Source organism: Epinephelus fuscoguttatus, linkage group LG21 (assembly GCF_011397635.1).
Source record: "Epinephelus fuscoguttatus linkage group LG21, E.fuscoguttatus.final_Chr_v1".
Taxonomy (NCBI): domain Eukaryota; kingdom Metazoa; phylum Chordata; class Actinopteri; order Perciformes; family Serranidae; genus Epinephelus; species Epinephelus fuscoguttatus.
In genome coordinates this window covers 12,644,407-12,662,560 of record NC_064772.1, presented here as the reverse complement: position 1 = coordinate 12,662,560, position 18,154 = coordinate 12,644,407, and the positions used below count along the sequence as shown (strand labels likewise).

The 18,154-nt window shown below is 41.7% G+C and overlaps 1 protein-coding gene across 3 annotated transcripts in view; it reads left to right on the top strand.

Moving 5' to 3' along the window:
* The window catches only part of map3k15 (mitogen-activated protein kinase kinase kinase 15), a 37,010-nt gene extending 20,673 nt beyond the window's left edge, over positions 1-16,337 (top strand). For all 3 annotated transcript variants that reach the window (XM_049565154.1, XM_049565153.1, XM_049565155.1), the window contains 8 exons: positions 628-802; positions 3,730-3,915; positions 4,703-4,808; positions 5,872-6,106; positions 11,498-11,610; positions 11,680-11,786; positions 11,874-11,950; positions 13,265-16,337. In XM_049565154.1, the coding sequence (XP_049421111.1) occupies positions 628-802; positions 3,730-3,915; positions 4,703-4,808; positions 5,872-6,106; positions 11,498-11,610; positions 11,680-11,786; positions 11,874-11,950; positions 13,265-13,355 (1,090 nt within the window). In that variant the 3' untranslated portion in view covers positions 13,356-16,337. The remainder of the gene's footprint in view (positions 1-627; positions 803-3,729; positions 3,916-4,702; positions 4,809-5,871; positions 6,107-11,497; positions 11,611-11,679; positions 11,787-11,873; positions 11,951-13,264) is intronic.
* The last annotated feature ends 1,817 nt before the right edge of the window (positions 16,338-18,154 follow it).

Genomic DNA, 18,154 nt, shown 5'->3' with positions numbered 1-18,154 from the left:
ATGGGTTTCAGATTTCTTAAACATCTTGGACTTGCTTTGTCTCAGCTGCTACTGCTTTTCTGAAGTTGCATATAAAACCTTTTTTACTTACACCAACCGTGACGTCATCCTGGCACATGCAACTTGGATGGCATCTGAAAAGCCTCTTTTGAGGAGTCATACTTTTTCTGAATGCAAAAATAACGTGTTAAAGCTATGTGTTACTGCAGACAAAATCCTGCTGGGACGGTGCAGATCATGTGACGAGATGTAAATGAATGTGCGTGTGCGTATATGTGTGTGTTTTAGTGGCAGGTGGCCTGATTGAGCCCACAGTGTGCTCCGCTGCCTTTTACAACACTGATATAATGAGGTCTGATCATTTTATGAGCTGCAGCTGGTGGCTGAGCACACACACGCACACCTGCGCGGGCTCAGACACACGTGTGTGCGTACATACGTGCACGACCTGCAGCGCTGACTCATGCTGCTTCTGCACTTTCCTGGGCACACATAGTAGCCAGGAGAGGCTTGTATCTGTAAATAAACTGGACAGTGTGTCACGCTGTTGTAAATCAGCTGTGTGCTTTATGTGTTATTTTATATTGCAGTGAGATTACTCTGTGTGTGTGTGTGTGTGCGTTGCAGTGTTCCAGATGAGGGTTCGGTGTCGGAGGACCGCAGTGTCCCCCCCTCCCCTGACGACAGGGATAGCGGTCTATTCCTGCTGAAAAAGGACAGCGAGAGACGGGCCATTCTGTTCAAGGTCCTCAATGAGGACCAGGCAAAGGTCATCTCTAACGTGAGGGAGAACTACATCCAGGTGTGTTTGTGTGTTTGTGACAAAGGTTTACTGCTTACAAGGATTTATCCACACCAGGAGCAGGTATTACAAAACAAATCCTTTAAAAAATGTAATCAAGTCAGTAGATAAATCAGTATAGTCTTTTTTTCTATGCATAACGCTAGGGCCACACCGCCCGCGGAAGCGCCGCGAATAGCCTCGAAGCGCCGAGAAGAGAAGGTAGTTTCCTTTCGGCGCCCATGTTAACCGACTGTGTCGTCCACACTGGCCGTGCCGCGCCAGGAAGCTCCGCGGAAGGCTCACGATTTGCAGCGATGAGTTCGGCGTCTGGTCTATTTTCTGCGCGAGCCGTGAGCGAATCTGACAAGCCAGGCAGTGAAAAACAAGAGCTGGGAGCAGAATCGCTTTTCGACGGCGTGGAGAAATGCGCGTCTGATGTGAACGGAGGTGCTCCGGCGCGCGCGAGAATTTCGGTGCGCTGCGCTTCCGCGGGCAGTGTGGCCCTGGCGTAAGAGTAGAGCATTTCTGACATTGCTAACTCCAAGTGGTAATACCAAAAAAAAAAAAAATCTTATCATATTCATCATTTTATTGTTGAGAAGGTCAATGCAGAGCTTAAATTACAAGCCAAAATTTACAGGTCACAGTGTACGCTTGTGAACTGCATCTCGTTGCTGTCGCCATCAAAGACAACAAGTTTAAGTACCACACTGAGGTTAAGGTTTTTGGCTCAGAATATGAGAAAAGGATAACGGCCTTTTTACCATCTTTACCAAGAGTGTCTCTCTGTTAGTTTGGTGCTACAGTATTTACATTGAATCATTCAGCATAATGTTGGCCAACCTTTGTTATCTCTGCGATTACAGATAATTTAATGAAGCTAAGCTCCAGAAGTTAACATTAGCGTAACTAGAGCCCTACGGACAACAGCTAACAATGATGTACGATCACCAAAGTACAAAACTAGAACAAAATAGGCTAATGAACTCCCAGCAAACAAGGTGACATGATAAACAACGCAGCTAGGAGCTAACGTTAGGCTAACTTTAGTTAACGTTAACTAGAGATGTTAAAGATAACTTTATATTTCTTTCCAGCAAAGTGACAATATGTTGCCTCAAACACAATGTTGACTTACCTTAAAACAGACGTCATTGTTAATCGTATTTACGTTGAATTGATGTTGTGGTCTAACGTTAGCTACCACACAACTTTATCCAAAGGAGACACTTTTCTCAGTTGAGATGTGGTTTAAAGTGTAAAAAATACACCTCGTCGCCCAGCCTCTCCTTGACCATTTTTAAACTTCAAATCTTGAAACTGAACAAAACTGACTTTCTGTAATGCATTTCAATGAACGTCCATGCAGAGAATGTCTGAGAGTATGGGAATGGTTATACGCACTGTGATTGGCTCATCGCATTTGAGGGCAGGACTCAGCCATAGGTCGACTGGAATTATTTGAGAGATGCTATAATCTGCAGCTATTTTTTCTCCATTGCATCAAACATTAGAAAATTTGCAGAAACAAAGTAACATAGGGCTTTGTTCAAGTACATAAGGTCACATCTATTAAGACATGAATTCAGTACACTCCACTTGCATTATGAAGTGTAAAACTTTCAATCGCAGGACATTTTAATGTACATCTTAGGTAAGAAGAGTCTGCATAGGCCTTGTTCACAGCAGGCTGTGTTTCATTAGTGGTTCAACATGCCCTTTTTGACTTGTCCTCACTGGAATCCCTGCCGCCATCTAAAGTGTCCTTCCATTTGTCTGAAAACCTGAAGTTAACTTGTGGAGATTAACGCTTGGAGGGCTAAAGGGGCAAGTCAACAACGATGATCTCGGAGGTGTATATCAACCACAGTGCATTGCAGTTATGCATTTAATGCAAGAAAATACATCCATGGTGAGGTGGCAGTATGTGTATAGATTTGCTCATCTATTCGTTTCTTAAGGAAATCTCAGGTAGCTTGATATTTTACTAAAAAAAATGTTGTAAAACTAATTGCAGTGAATATTTAGTTAGATAGTTGTACTGTTCTGTTTTGACTTCTTTATTTCAAATATCATCTGTAATCACACAGATATCATAAACCTGTAGCAATTATATTTACAGATAATCATGATACAAACTTTTGCATGGTGCTCCTTTCCTTTTCTCACTGTAAAATTGTACAGTTTTACAGTTTTTGAAAAGCATGTTTCATCTTTAACTTCATGCCTTTTGGAGATCAGTTCATCTTCTACTTAACCATTCACAGTAAAGGAAATGTTGACCAGGGGTGCCCAAACTTTTGCATGCCACTGTAGATCACAAACAGAGATGTCTAAATTTAAAACTGATGCAGCGTATCAGCTTCCTGTCGATGTATTGCAATTATCCCCACAACCCACCTTCACCCCACTGAAAGGAGTCTGCAGGTATATCTGATGATTTGCAAAAAGATCTGTGATAGTTGGGCTGAAAGTGAACAAAGGAAGCTGCCTTCCATTTAAATCCCCCGCTCCTCCCCTGCCCGATTTCCCCCCACTCTCCAAGTGGCCTCCATACGACATATGCTGTTACTTCATACCAATTTCTGTGGGCAAGTAAATTAAGCTACTGATGAAACTCAGCGTTCAAATTGTCATGGTTGGAAAAGCACAGGTGAAACTGATAACATTAACAACTGCTCAGTTTAATTAAGTGTCATAGCTGCCATAGCTTCTTTTCTACCACTCGGGGGCGCCATGTCATATATTTTAAAATACTACAAGTAACAGCTCTGATGACACATTTTCATTCAAGATGCTTTAAATTTATAGTTTTTGTGGAACTCTATGCTTGATGTGCAGTGTCTTTCATTTTGGTTTTTAACCACATATTAAACCCATTCAGTCCCATAAATCTTTCCCACTGATAGACTTTACATTTGGTCTGATTTTTGTTTTCTATATAGGGCAGTGAACAGCTTCAGCTGTCTGTCGAACACATCAAGCAGATCATCTGCATCCTACGAGACTTCATCCATTCCCCAGAGAGGCGCGTCATGGCCGCCACCATCTCCAAGCTCAAGCTGGACCTGGACTTTGACTCCACCTCCATCAACCAGATACAGCTGGTGCTCTTTGGCTTCCAGGACTCGGTCAGCGCATGCACACGCGCGCACACACACACACACACACACACACACACACACACACACACACACACAGCAGTTAATTTAGTACTGTATATGCGACCTGTTATACAAGGGATTTGTCCCTTTTAAAATGATGTTGGCACTTAACAAAGCAGCAGCTTGACGCAGCAATGGCAGACATGACATAATGTTAAAAGACCCTATAAAAATGTTCTGCTATATGACACATGCCAGCAATTGTAGGCTGATACAAATAGCTGATATGAGCTTATGTAATTAAAAACAACATTGGTAAACATCTTACATTTTCACTGTAATAAGGCAATATATCAGTAATATTTGTGGACAGAAACCAGGTTGAATTTTGTTCTGGTTTTATAGCAGAAATGAATGTGCAGTTGCTGTTTTAAAACATCAAGTAATCTGTCATTATTAAGTGTCAGTGTGAAGTTCCTGATTTGTTCATCCAATCCACAATTCTTTTAACTCATCAGCAATTTGAAAATATTCAAATATAGGCCGCAGTATGAACCACACCTGGCAAAATAGTCCAGCTTCATCCAAAATGATGCAGAGGAAATTGTAGGAAAAATGTCTTACATTTTTAATTTTTGATGTCAGCCAAAAAATGTGTCTAAATCCTGAGGTACATCCGTTTTATACAGTGAAGCTAAATGGACTCATCCAGACATGTCAGTTTAGCGAGTGTGTTATTACAGATCATCTTCGGTCTAAATATCTGTCTTTGTCTGTGTGTGTGTGTGTGTGTGTGTGTGTGTGATGTTCTCAGGTGAACAAAGTCCTGAGGAACCATCACATCAAACCCCACTGGATGTTTGCGATGGATAACATCATCCGCCGAGCTGTGCAGGCTGCCATCACCATCCTCATACCAGGTCAGAAGCCTGTTTTTACTGCCATCTAGTGGACACGTGTGACTTTCCTTCCTTCATCTATGCGTTTGCAACTAAATGTTACAAGTTAAAATAAACAGAAGAAGTTTGTGCTCTAGAGAAAGGATCAGCCTATCAGTCCTATAATAAGCTATTATGGCAAGGCTTAACTATACAGACCAGTGAGCAATGATAACTAACATGTCTTTGGAGTCATCAGGTGGGAACCTCCTTTCACCAGTGTTCCATCTAGCTGGTCCCACGACACCTCCAGGAGGCCAGACAGTGATCTCTGGCATCCCAGAGACACTCCCCTAATGCCAGGTCTCACTGCTCCCCACACCGACCAAATAACCTCCTTTACCGTACTTACACATGGCTTTCTCAGCCCAAACAGCACTGCCACCTTCAACAAACCCAGGCTCCATTTATGCGAGCTTCAGGTAGTGACTGTGCCGATACTACCTTTCCTAGCACATTCACCATACTCTATTTCACATGCTACATATCTTTCATCTTCTAACCTCTTCATCCTCTTGAGGGTCGCGGGTGGCTGGAGCCTATCCCAGCTGACATCGGGTGAGAGGCAGGGTACACCCTGGACAGGTCGCCAGAGTATCGCAGGGCTGACACATAGAGACAAACAACCATTCACGCTCACATTCACACCTACGGACAATTTAGAGTTATCAATTAACCTAGTCCCCAGTCTGCATGTCTTTGGACTGTGGGAGTGCCCGGAGAGAACCCACGCTGACACGGGGAGAACATGCAAACTCCACACAGAAGGGCTCCCGCGCCCGGGATCGAACCGGCAACCCTCTTGCTGTGAGGCGAGAGTGCTAACCACCACACCACCTTGCCGCCCCATGCTACATATCATAACTCCAATATAAGCTAAAGTTAAAGGAGACAGAGAAGATTCTCAGCCCAAACAGCACTGCCACCTTCAACAAACCCAGGCTCTGTTTATGCAAGCTCCAGGTAGTGGCAGTGCTGATACTACCTTTCCTAGCACATTCACCATACCCTATTTAGTTTACAGCTCCACATGTGTCTCTGACAGAGCTGCAGACCCACTTTGGCCCAGCGTCAGAGTGTGAGGGAGCAGAGAAGGAAGACGAAGTGGACGAAGAGGAGTTTGGTCCCGTCTTAGCGCCTCACACCGACGACCCCGGGACAACTGCTGATCCCGCCCACCTTGCCGGCAGCACGCTAAACTCTGGCCACTCACAGGAGCACCAACGCTCGCATCATCAACTGGGTGCCCAGCTGGGGCGACTTAAACAGGAGACCAACAGGTACATGCAAACACACACACGTAAACGCTATCCGCTTATCTTTTATTGTTCATGATTACTTTAAAGCAACACAATGGAGGATTGTGCTTTTTACCTCACGGGGTCCCCCTACAGATGAAAAACGGTATTGTCTGTTACAACTGTCATAAAAATCTTTCTGCACGTGCATTTGTTGACAAGCCAATGATACCAGTGAACTTCCTGAAGCTGGCCGTGTAACGCACGATCATCATGTCTTAAGAACAGGTAAAGTAGCCTTATAGCATTTTGTACATACATGATTAGGCCAACTGCTTTATTTATTTATATATATTTATTCACTTTCAAAACTTAGAAATGAGTTGCTCTCTGCATGTCAGGGCTGACCTCCTCCTCACAGGGCGTGCACACGCACACACGCACACACGCACACAAACACACACACACTCACACACACACACAAACTCAACAGAGTGAAGTCAGACAACAGCAGAGAGGCCGCGGTGCAGATGAAGGGAATATAACTTCAAGATTTCTCTAGTTGATGACAAGTACGCTTGTTACTCTAAGTAACTGCAATACAACCTCTGCCAGCCAAGCCAATACTTTATCAATACATGTGATCAGCATGTAGAAAGGAGGAAAGCATTGTTATGCCCAACCTGCTTGTAAGGGTAATCGTTTTTCCAAGTCTTTCATCCCCTCTGCTGTCCGATTGTTAAACACATCCTTATGAATTGTATTGTGTGTATTGTGCATTGGGTACTGTGTACCTCTATGTATTTTATCATCCAGTGCCGGTATTGACTATTTTTAATGAACATATTTATTGGTGTGTTTTTTTTTCCCCCCACATTTTAATGTTATTCATCATGGCGACTAACAGAATTTGCACACAGCTGTCAATTTTCTTTCTATGTTCTATGTGTTGTGTGTGTGTTGTTGTGTGAGCTGTCAAATGAAATTGCCCTGTAAGGGATTAATAAAGTTGTCTTGAATCTTGAATCTTGAAAGCCATATTTCAATCTGCTCTGTCTGCAGTCTCTCATTCACCGCTATTATGATTTCCAGTCGCGGTCGCCACAAGCACATCGAGCTAGCTAAAATGAAAGCTGTCTGTATGTAGGCTAACACTACCGACAGTGAGTCTCCTTAGTAGAGGGGGGACAGCAGTAACAGTGCCAGGTCACCATCGGTCAGGCATCCCTCCTCCTCTTACAGCTCTCGCCAGCATGTGAAAGCTGATCCAATATTAATCCTTGCTCGAGCTTGTTTTATCGCTCTCCCGTTTTCTTTTCTTCGTCTCCTCAGACAACACCTTCACCTTCTTCCTTTTCTTTGTGGCTTCAGCTATGACAACCATGTCTAACTTAGTTCACCTCGGTTCAGCTACACTACACTAAAGAGAGGAGGGGGATATGACGAGAGGGGGATATGATGTATGCCATAAAGCAGCCAAATTTTGTAGTCTTTTTTTGTGTCTGGGTTCCTACCCGAACCCCGAAACTGCATAGTGCCAGTGCAAGTGAAACAGATGCTCTCAAGCAATGACGGAGGTGTCATCCAAACTATTGTGAGTTGATGTACCATCACAAGGATCTTGGATATATATTTTGAGGGCTCAAATACTCCATTGTGTTGCTTTAAATTATTTTTTATTGTTTTTTTTTTTGTTTTTTTTAAATTGTTTTCTTTTCTATTCTTATGTATTTATATTATTTTGCAATTTATTATTATTACTATTCTATTTATTAGATCTTTTTAAACTTATTTTTATTATAACTATTACTATCTTTGTATCTCTCTCTGTATAGGGGTATGTTTATTTACTTGTCCGGAAGTTGGCCTTGAAAACCTAAAAATGTCAATAAACAAAACTGTGGGAAAAACATTTAGCTACACATTAAACTAAAGATGTGTGAAACAATCAAAAACAAAGTCAGTTAAGTGGGATAGTCCTCTTTTTTCCCTTTGATGTGGTTCACGTGTGGTGAGGGAGTGCCATTCAGAGATTTCAACATGAGCAGTACTTAATGGCACTCGCACACACACATCCGCATGCTCACACACAAACACACACACCCACACATAGAAATGGAAAAAGTGCTGCGGGCACATCGTGTGAATGGAGGGCAAGATGATGGAATTCCACTCGTATCAATCATGTGACAGGAAGCGGAGGAGATGGAGAGAATGTGCGCCTTCAAGCACAGACACACACCCATGATGATGACGAATGCAAAAGCTGCAGGGCTGATAGATGTTTGTCACTAGATCCCGCAGGGTGATGACACACAGCACAGGCCAGAGCAGGAGAAGTAAAAGTGGAAAACCTCAGCAGCAAGACCTCATGGGATCTTTAACATATTTACCACAGATTTAATATGTTACTATTAATTATGAAAAACTGAACTAACTGAATGAATATTGTATTATTATAAAGCAGATGAGAACATAAGGCCAGTATTGACATTTGAGAATACGTTACAAAGATTCTGATTTAAAATCATTTGACTGATCTGTTTAATACACAAAGTGGCCCATCATGAGTTAGAAACAGGCCCCGACAAGTTACTTTCGTTACACTTAGTTTCAGATTCCAGCTAAAACATGATGATGTGGGAGAGGCAGCCTTTGGAGAAAGCCTTCGCTGAAATTTACCATGTAACTGATTAAAAGAATGATTAACTGCAACACTCCTTTTGTCATTTACTTCCTGGAATTTCCCTGTAGCTTTTATGTTGGCGGGACTAGATATATACTAAAGCAGAGAATAAGTGAAGATAAATATGCCAGCAATGAGGAGTATCGCGTGGTCATGCAATGTTGAACTATACCCCCACGAGAGTTGACACCGGGAAGGAGACTGACTTAGATATCTGTCTTTAAGGTGAACATACCTGTTTTTGAAAAGGGCTTTAGAGGTGTTTTTTCCTCAACTTTTTTTGCTTCGTTTAAGTTGGAGCATCATATTCTTTTGTACTAAAATTAATTTGCAGTCTCGCCTTGCTCTTGGCTTACAGCCACACACCTGTAGCTCATATGTGTCTGTGATAGTTTTTTATCTCAGAACCCTGATGAGGGCTTTAAACTGAAATTCAGTTGGTGTCAGCCATGCATTACAAAACATTTGTGATGACGCTCAGGGCCCACAAGTACCTTGGATCTTTTTTTCTTGTTTGGCCATAGCTCATGACCATAGGTGAGGGTTGGGACTTAGATGGGCAAGTAAATCGAAAGCTTTGCCTTCAGTCTCAGCTCTCTCTTCAAAATGACAGTCCAGCGCAGCACCCACATCACTGCAGAAGCCACACCAAACCACCAATCCATCTCACGTTCCATTCTGAACTCATTTGTGAAACCGAGATACTTGAACTCCCTCGCTTGGGGCAGTAACTCTCTCCCAACTCAGAGTTATTAATGCGCTGGAATCTCAAAATAATTAAGTATATTAAGTCATTATTTTGAGAAAGCTTCTCCTTATTTCACGATATCTTACTATAAGATGACGAAAACTCTGTCTGTGTGTGTGTCTGTTGTAACAAAAAGTGAGACATCGCTGCTTTCCCCTTGGGATAGTGACCTAAAAAGCATTTGCGGATTTAGTAAGACATCTCTACTTCTACTGCCAGGATTGTGGCTACTCAGACAGGGTATTTTAAGATGAAACATGTCATTTTTTCCTAACCATTTTACTATATAATGATGAAAACTCTGTCTGTGTGTCTGTGTGTCTGTGTGTCTGTTCCACGTTTTTCTCCTCACTGACTTGGTCAATCCATGTGAAATTTGGCACAGTGGTAGAGGGTCATGGGAGGATGTGAATGAAGCAATATTAATCAATTGGCCAAAGGGGGGCGCTATAGCAACTGATTGAAATTGCAAACTTTGAATGGGCATATCTCATGCCCCGTATGTCGTAGAGACATGAAACTTTGCACAGAGATGCCTCTCCTCATGAGGAACAAATTTGCCTCGAGAACCCATAACTTCCAGTTTTACAGATTTTCTGCCATTTTGAATTTTTTGAAAAACACTTCAAATGGATCTCTTCCTAGGAAGTTTGACCGATCTGCATGAAACTTGGTGAACATAATCTAGGGACCAATATCTAAAGTTCCCTCTTGGCAAAAGTTGGAAAACTTACTAAAACTGAGCTTCTATAAGGCAATGAATATTGTGGAGGGCGTGGCTCGTCACATAAAGGTGTATAACATCTCAAGGGTTTCACCGATCACCACGCAACTTTGTAGGCATATGACCACACATAATCTGAGGGGACTCCTCCATTATTGACCCCATCAAACAAAATGGGGGCGCTACAGAGCTAATTTCTTATCTAGGCCGAACTGCCATATCAATTTTTACTAAACTTAGTAGATATGTAGAACAGGACGCCTCAAGGTGACTGGAGAAATTTAACTCTAATTGGCAACTGGGTGGCGCTATAACAACAGAAAAATGCTTAAAAATGGCTAAAATGCAACCGATCGCTGTGGCCCCCCCGTGGCCAAATGTTGTTGTTTTCTTTTTTAATTTTTGGTGTGACTAAGTCATGGTATGGTATGCTGCACATAATCACAGCAACTGTCGGTGTGTCATTCTATCTGCCAGTCACTCTGTCTGTCCCATGTTTTTCTACTCACTGACGTGGTCAATCTATGTGAAACTGGCATTGAGGATTGGCATAGGTAGAAGGTGACAAAGCTACCAATGGGTATGGTCTCGTTAACTCGTTATTTTTGAGATACTGACTCGCTGTTTTGAGATAAATCATAATTCTGTCGTTATTTTAAGTTAAGCCATTATTTTGAGAAAAAAATTCTTATTACAATGACTTACAGGATCTTTTGTTTTTTTTCCATTGCATTGGCGGAAACAGGTTTCCATATACACCTGTTAGTTTCCAGTCTGTGTGAAATGTTCACTTTTCATTACCCGGTCGCACCAGTTTTGAGCTGCTCTTTCAAACTGAAATTATGCTGCTTGTAGCTCTAATTTTCCTGTTAGCAGGGACGCTGAGCTACTTTTGCCACTGTGAGCAATGACATTCAACACGACACCGTTAAAAAGCTGCAATATTCTCCCTCTGCACAGGAGCTGTAAGGGGGTATTTGTGTGTGTGTTTTTTTTACACTTGTGTGGATACGATAAATTCTGTTCCAGTGTTTCACTTTAAACCCACTCTTGACAGGAAGTTGGATTAACTAATAACCTAATTTTACATGCAGGGCCACACAAAGTCTTCAGGCTCCTTCTGCAAGTTTCTTCTTCCTACAATTACCCATAACTGCTTTATTACTGCATACATTTCTATTTGACAGCTCTCATCTGCATTATCTATTGCAGCCCTCCCTGCTGAATGCCTGTGAGATTTAGTGCTTACTATAACAGATGCCAATGTTAATGCAGGCTGCTGGAGGAGTTGCTGCAAAAGGAGAAGGAGTACCAGCAGGTTCTGAAGGCCACACTGCAGCAGAGAACACACGACCTGGAGCTGGTCAGAGTCAGACACAAACCACCAGGTAAACATGTTGATAGATTATCCTCTTGTTTCTGCTTCTCTTCCTCTCTAACGCTTTTTTCTTTTACAGATATTGCACCTCCCTCCATCTTCCAAATCCCAGCTGACCACGAGCCAGACAAGCAGCTCACTGATTGGCTGAGAGAGCAGGGGGCAGATGCTGACACCATAGATAAGGTTAAGTGTCTGTTGGCTTTTAAACATCTGTCTATGAGCAGCACATCAGTGCAGTTTCAAACTAATGCCTGTTGTGTTGTGTTGTAGTTTGTGCTGGAGGAATACACACTGACCGACATTCTCGATGACGTTACCAAAGACGACCTCCACTGTCTACGCCTACGGTATCTACTCTGTCATTAACCCTGCCACACATTTAACAGAAAGGAACATCAAATCAAGCTTCTCTTGGAGGGTGACAAACATCATTAGAAGAAATACTAATCCTCACAGTTCTTTAAAACAAAAATGATGTGCACATGTGTACAGAATCTCCATTTTGCCTCTTTGACATTGACCCTGTTTTACTTGAGCTGTCTTGCCGCAAAATCAGCAGGTGCTCAAGGGATCTGACATTATAGTAGCACACCTTGCAGATTTTTAGCAAGGCTGCAGGTCTGTCAGAATTTCTGCAAAAGAAACTTTAACAGCATCAAGGGAATAAACCTCAAAATGCTAACTCAACAAGCATGTGGGTTGATTTAAATTAAATTTGTTGTGCCACCCTACGTGTTTTGCGTACAATCTGTTTGTGTCCTCATGAGACTTTCGGGTTGATCTGTATTGTCTGTGACATCAAAAAGCCTTCATCTCTTCTTGTACTCAATTTCAGCCTCTGAGAACATAAGTGATGCAACCAAATTAAGGATCAGCCTCGTTGCTTTTGTAATGAACCTAATGGCGTCTTTTAGGGCCAGGCCGGGCCAATGCTGGGTCATCGATGGGCATCTGTCACCCTGGTTTTGGTGGTGTGTCTCACACTGTTGGCACCAGTCAGCTCTTGCTGGCTTTTTTCAGCTGATTCAGTGTGTTGAATTGGCGTCAGAGATGGCAGAGCTTGTCGGTGAATGAAATCACTCTGATTGGCACTTCAACAGTGCATGAGAGGAAAAACAGAAGTGTGGGAAGCAAACAAACGACTAAAGTCAAAAGGGAGTGAGTTCAAAACAAACTTGTTATATTAGGTATGATAATTTATTTTGCCATTGAACTCTTGTAATTGTCATTGTGCTAACTGTCTAGTCTAGTGTGTGGAACCTGTCCTGTCAGTCTTCTGGTTTACCTTCTTGAGTAGTGTATACAGACTAATGCCGCTATTATTTCCTTTATTATTTCCTCCCACACAGGCACAGAGTGTACATGATAGTTGGCTGTTGGCTGTAATCTATGTTTAGCTGCAACTTTTTTGGCAGAGACACACGCAATGTGAGGTGATGCAGCAGTTGGCCTTTGTTGCCACTAATCCTTTGATATAGGTTTGGAGTGTCTGGGCCTTAAATCAAAAAACAAAGAGTAAAACACCATAAGAATAAAGTAAGACAGATAATATGAATTTAAATCAGCTTCCAAGAGTAGCTGAAGTAGATCTTCCTCTCTGAATGATGAATTTTGACACTATCATACACAAATCTATTATGATTAATCCTTCTTCTCCTCAGTGGTGGAGTCCTCTGCCGCATCTGGCGGGCCATCCAGCGGCACCGAGAGCGAGAGAGGCTGAGGGGCGCTGAACGCACGAAAGACGCGTGATGAGATACGCTGACTACAACTCTGGAGGACTCTGTTTGGCAGAAAACACGCACACATCTGCACACTACTAGCCCTGCATGGCGATGTCGCCTTTCTCTCTTTCTCTCTTCTCCACAGTGCCTTTTCATGTTGTAGTCTCTGCGTCGTGTGTATTGAATCTTTGATTGACTGTTTGTCTCCACGCAGTGTCAGACTGGACCAGACCAAAGCGCTTTAGCGCAGGCACAACTGTATATACGCACATTTGAATGTATATCTGTGCCAAGATGTGTTTAAGTGCTCAAGAATTTTGAAAGAAAAATCCGGCAGTTTAAAGTGATATTCCACTCCAAATCATTTTAGTATGAGACCGTCACCTGTCTGTAGACTTGGCGTTGGGAGTCTGATTCTCCACAGAGAATCAAAATGTCCATAAAGAGTTTTCAGACTGCCCCTGTAGCATCATCTGTCCAGTGGTTTTCATTCAAATTCTCAATACAACAACATAACTTTGACAAAATGTGGTTATATTGCTCCTGTCATACCCGTCACATGATTGCTGAACTCATGATCACGTACGTACATTGCTTTTCCTCCTCTTGTTCCTGCGTCAGTCAGAAGCACTCTATCATTCTTCATACTGTGTAGACAAACAAACAGCCGAATTATGCTGCAGTGGACTGACAAGTTTACGTAAACGCTTTGCAAATGAATCCAAGCACCGTCCCTGTTCTCTGTAAAGGAGTACAAATGTTATTCAGCCAAAACCTTTAGCCCCTGGGTCTTCAACAGGGGGTCCGTGGCCCCTAGGGCGTCCTCAGAGTTACTATAGGGGGGCCACCAAATGGCCTCTAAATAATCTAATTAATTAATGAATTAATGAATTAATTAATTAAAGTTTTAGTAAGTAAAATGTGTCAGAAAATTCACATTAACGTGAATCTAACATATTATTAGCCAAGATAAATCAGCCTATTCATAAAACCATAAATTCATAAAATTAGTTAAAGGGCCAGTGTGTAATATTTGGCATGGTTTATTGTCAATCTGAATCTGAATCTGAATATTCTACCCATTAATATGTTTATACAAGTGTATAATCGCTATAAAATAAAATTCGTTTGGTTTTCGTAGCCTTATAATTATGCTTTTATATATATATAGCAAGGGCCTTGCTTTAGAGAGGTCGCCATCTTGCGCCGCCATGTATGTACGGCAGACCGAGCGGACAATCCAGCCAGCCAGAGAACGCGTTTTGTGTGTATAAATGAACCAACGAAGACAGCGGAAGGAAGGAAGAAGGAGGAGGAAACAGCAGAGAGTGTTAGTAGTTCGTCGATAGAGAGTAGTGAAAGTTTTTTTTAGTTATAAAGTTTGTGAATGGACCACACTTATCATGCAACAGGAGAGAATGAACCTGATCCGTCATCTGCGAGGAAAAGAAGACGCAACTTCACTCCTTGTGATGCACTCTCTGCGGCGCTTTTCCTCCTGATATATCTCCCCAGCGATGGTAGCAGTAGAACCAAATCCCATTCTGTGCATTCAGCCTCTCTTCTCGCCCGCTCAGCATCAAACACATGGAGTTCCTCATCTGTATGCTCCGGCTCAAACAGGTATGGCTCTGGGTCTGTGTCCGCTACAAGAAACTCTTCAAAATCGCGTTCAAAGTCGTCCATTGTAGCTACTATAGTCCGGAGATATTGCTAGGCTAAATAAACAGCTGAGCTCTGTTTACAGGCTACGCTGTCAGTCAGTGTGCGGGCTGGAGATTGGTGGAGCAGAGAGGGGAGGGGGTGCCCGCTTGGTATTGTAAACGAGTATGTGTGTATGAAGTGTGTCTGTTACGCCAGAAGAGTCAGAGTTTGGGACGGAGTGTTACCGGAGTTTCTGGAGTGCTCAAACAAACTGGCCTTTTTCCCAAACGCTCCTCTGGTCTCCTGCTCGTGAGGGATTCATTACAATATCGTAACATGGTTTAGATTTCTAAATAAATATTCACCTCGTCGCTAGATAGACCTACTCCTGAAAAACTCATGTCTGCGCAAGGCTTTTTGTCCCTACGGGGCCACCGTCATTTACCCGACGGGAGGGGTGAGCGAGTGAGCCCTGCAATCTAGAATTTGACCACTGATGTCACTGTTTTCAACCCATTTTACACACTGGCCCTTTAACAGTACACAACATTTTTGATTACGTTTGTTACCCATCAATTGTTATGTGATCATGTGAGTTAGCTAACGCTACATCACTGTGCGACACCTGTAATTATTTTTGCATATTAGCTAGTTAGCTTTATTACTACGTCAAGTGTACAGACATTCTTGTGTGCCACAATGGATTGTTTCATAACTTTTTAACAGACTCTGACACACTGTGGAAACCACCACTGAAAGTGCGGATGGTGAGATTAACGCACCTAGCAATGCTAAAACTGCTTAGTTAGCAGCTAGGCAAACAAGAGAAGACCCGAAAGATATTCAGAGCTATCTCAAGTGCAACTCTTTTTTTGAAAATATATGTCTGTCTTTGGGCCAAGGGGTCCTTAGCCTGAAAAACGTTGAAGACCCCTGCTTTAGACTATTTGTCAGTCCCCTTGTTTTTCAGCCAACTCATTATAAAACAACAAAGATGCCTCAGACTGTTCCTGCTTTAGGTTCTTTGCTTTCATAATTCCCTGGAAAATTATTCCGAAACTTTGCAAAGGTAGAATACACAAGCTAATGCGCACGCTATCTATTTTTCCATTTATGGCAGCAGATCTCTGTTATAGGCAAAGTTGAAAAAAATAATGCAGCCACATTTAGATAATTTATTTAAACTTGCAAACGCATGACTGCCACCACATCACTGCCTTCACATTTGTCTGCATAATATCAAAATTTCCCTTATATTCTTAATGAAGTGTTTCCTCCTCTCTGCATACCTGTACTTGAATGTTTATTATTCCATCTGTTATGTATGTGCCTGTCTGTTTCATTGATTGCTTTACAACTGCAATAAATCTGGAAATAATTAAGTTCATGCCCATTTTGATTTGTTTTCCACTCTAGTCAGATAAAAGCATATCAAATCAATTGACAACTTTGTCACCTTCTGAGATAATTTTTCATGCTGTGACATAAACCTGCAGCATATTCCCAATATGTGCCAACATAGTTACTGCCATTTATCTTTTTCACTTTTTGGCCTTCTAAAATAGTATTCAGGATGATGCAGAGGCCTTCAAATAGTCTCCCAGTGATATTGAGGAGACACCTACCTGCTTTATCGCTCAACATTTTTATGTGGTTTTAATTAAGACATTACTGGAAAGAGGGGATTCTTTGCTTTCTAATGATATCGTTGTTTTTGGACTCTAAAGATTAAGCAAAATATCGTCACATTACATGACTGTCATCAAGCCATAATTTTGAGGAAAGGGCCTTCAAAGTTTGCAGCACTGTGGCATCTAAGATACGTGACAGAGCCCATTGACCTTGGGACTTTGGGCGCATGCTGTATATTAATATTACTATATAAGAAGCCAAAACTTTGTTTATTTGACATCAGATGAAAACCTACTGTCCCACTGACTTGTTACTGTAAGCCTTGCATTCATAATTTCAGGGAGACACAGAAGGAGTGGTGTTGAGTAGGACCACAGTGCAGTTTACAAGTGTTTGCTGCTAGCTTGTCATCGTCCTATATAAGCTTCAAAATTGTAGTTATCATCTAAATTTGGCTATGAGAGTTTCATAATCTGAAAGCCAAGACTGGTTTTTCATTTGAAATCTAACAAAACCCCAAAATGAGAAATCAAGATGGTGATTTTTATCTAGAAATTAGCTGTAGCAACATCAGACTGATTTTGATAGAGCACGCCACTGCAGACACTGTGAGACATTTGTATATTGCTGGAAGTCTATATTGCAAAATGTGCCTGAATGTATTTATTCGTTAGTCCTGCCCGAAACCTGTTTGCCTTCTACGTACCTTTCATTTCCTCTCCTGACTCATTGAATTTGAATACTGTAATCTTGTGTTTGATCTACTTGTTTAGCCAAATGATTCCAGTGATACCTGTTAACTTAGTCTGTAACCATTGGCCTTTAAAGAGCCCTTTCCAATAAAACTGTGGTATTTTATTTATCTGCCAAGGGACAGTACCTTTTGAAGGTACTTTTTGCTAGCTACTGTTTTGTTTTTTTAATAGGTCAGTGCACCGAAAATACAAGAATCTACAGCCAAGCTAGCAGCTCTGTGAGGCTCTATTTAGGCACATCATTACTTATAATCTGATGTCATTCTAACATGTTCAGATAAACAATGCTAACATGCTAATGGAGAGCTATACTTTACCATAATAACCATCGTAGTTTAGAGTTTCAGAATGCTAACATTGGCTAAACACAAAGTACAGCTGAGGCAGATGGGAATGTCATTAGTTTTGCAGATATTAGGTCCTAAACCAAAGCATTGGACAAACTTTGACCCGATGATAACGCTAGATGAAAAGTTAGGAGGTCACCAAAATTATTATAATTTATCCTGAGGGCTGGTGGACATGAATGGGTGTACCAAATTTCAAAGACAATTGATTCAGTAGTTTTGGAGACATTTCACTCAAACCTTTTTGTGCTTTTCAACTTTATTGCTATTTAACCATATTTATTGCTGTTTTAGCTCAATTATATATATTTTTTGGTTTATTTATCATATTATCATCATGAAAATTGCAGGCTGAATCTAACATCAAAGATATTTTATTCTATAAAAAGTAAGGGGATCACCAAATTAATTAGCAGACAATCCAATCATTTGTCTAGAACTTGGGGGAG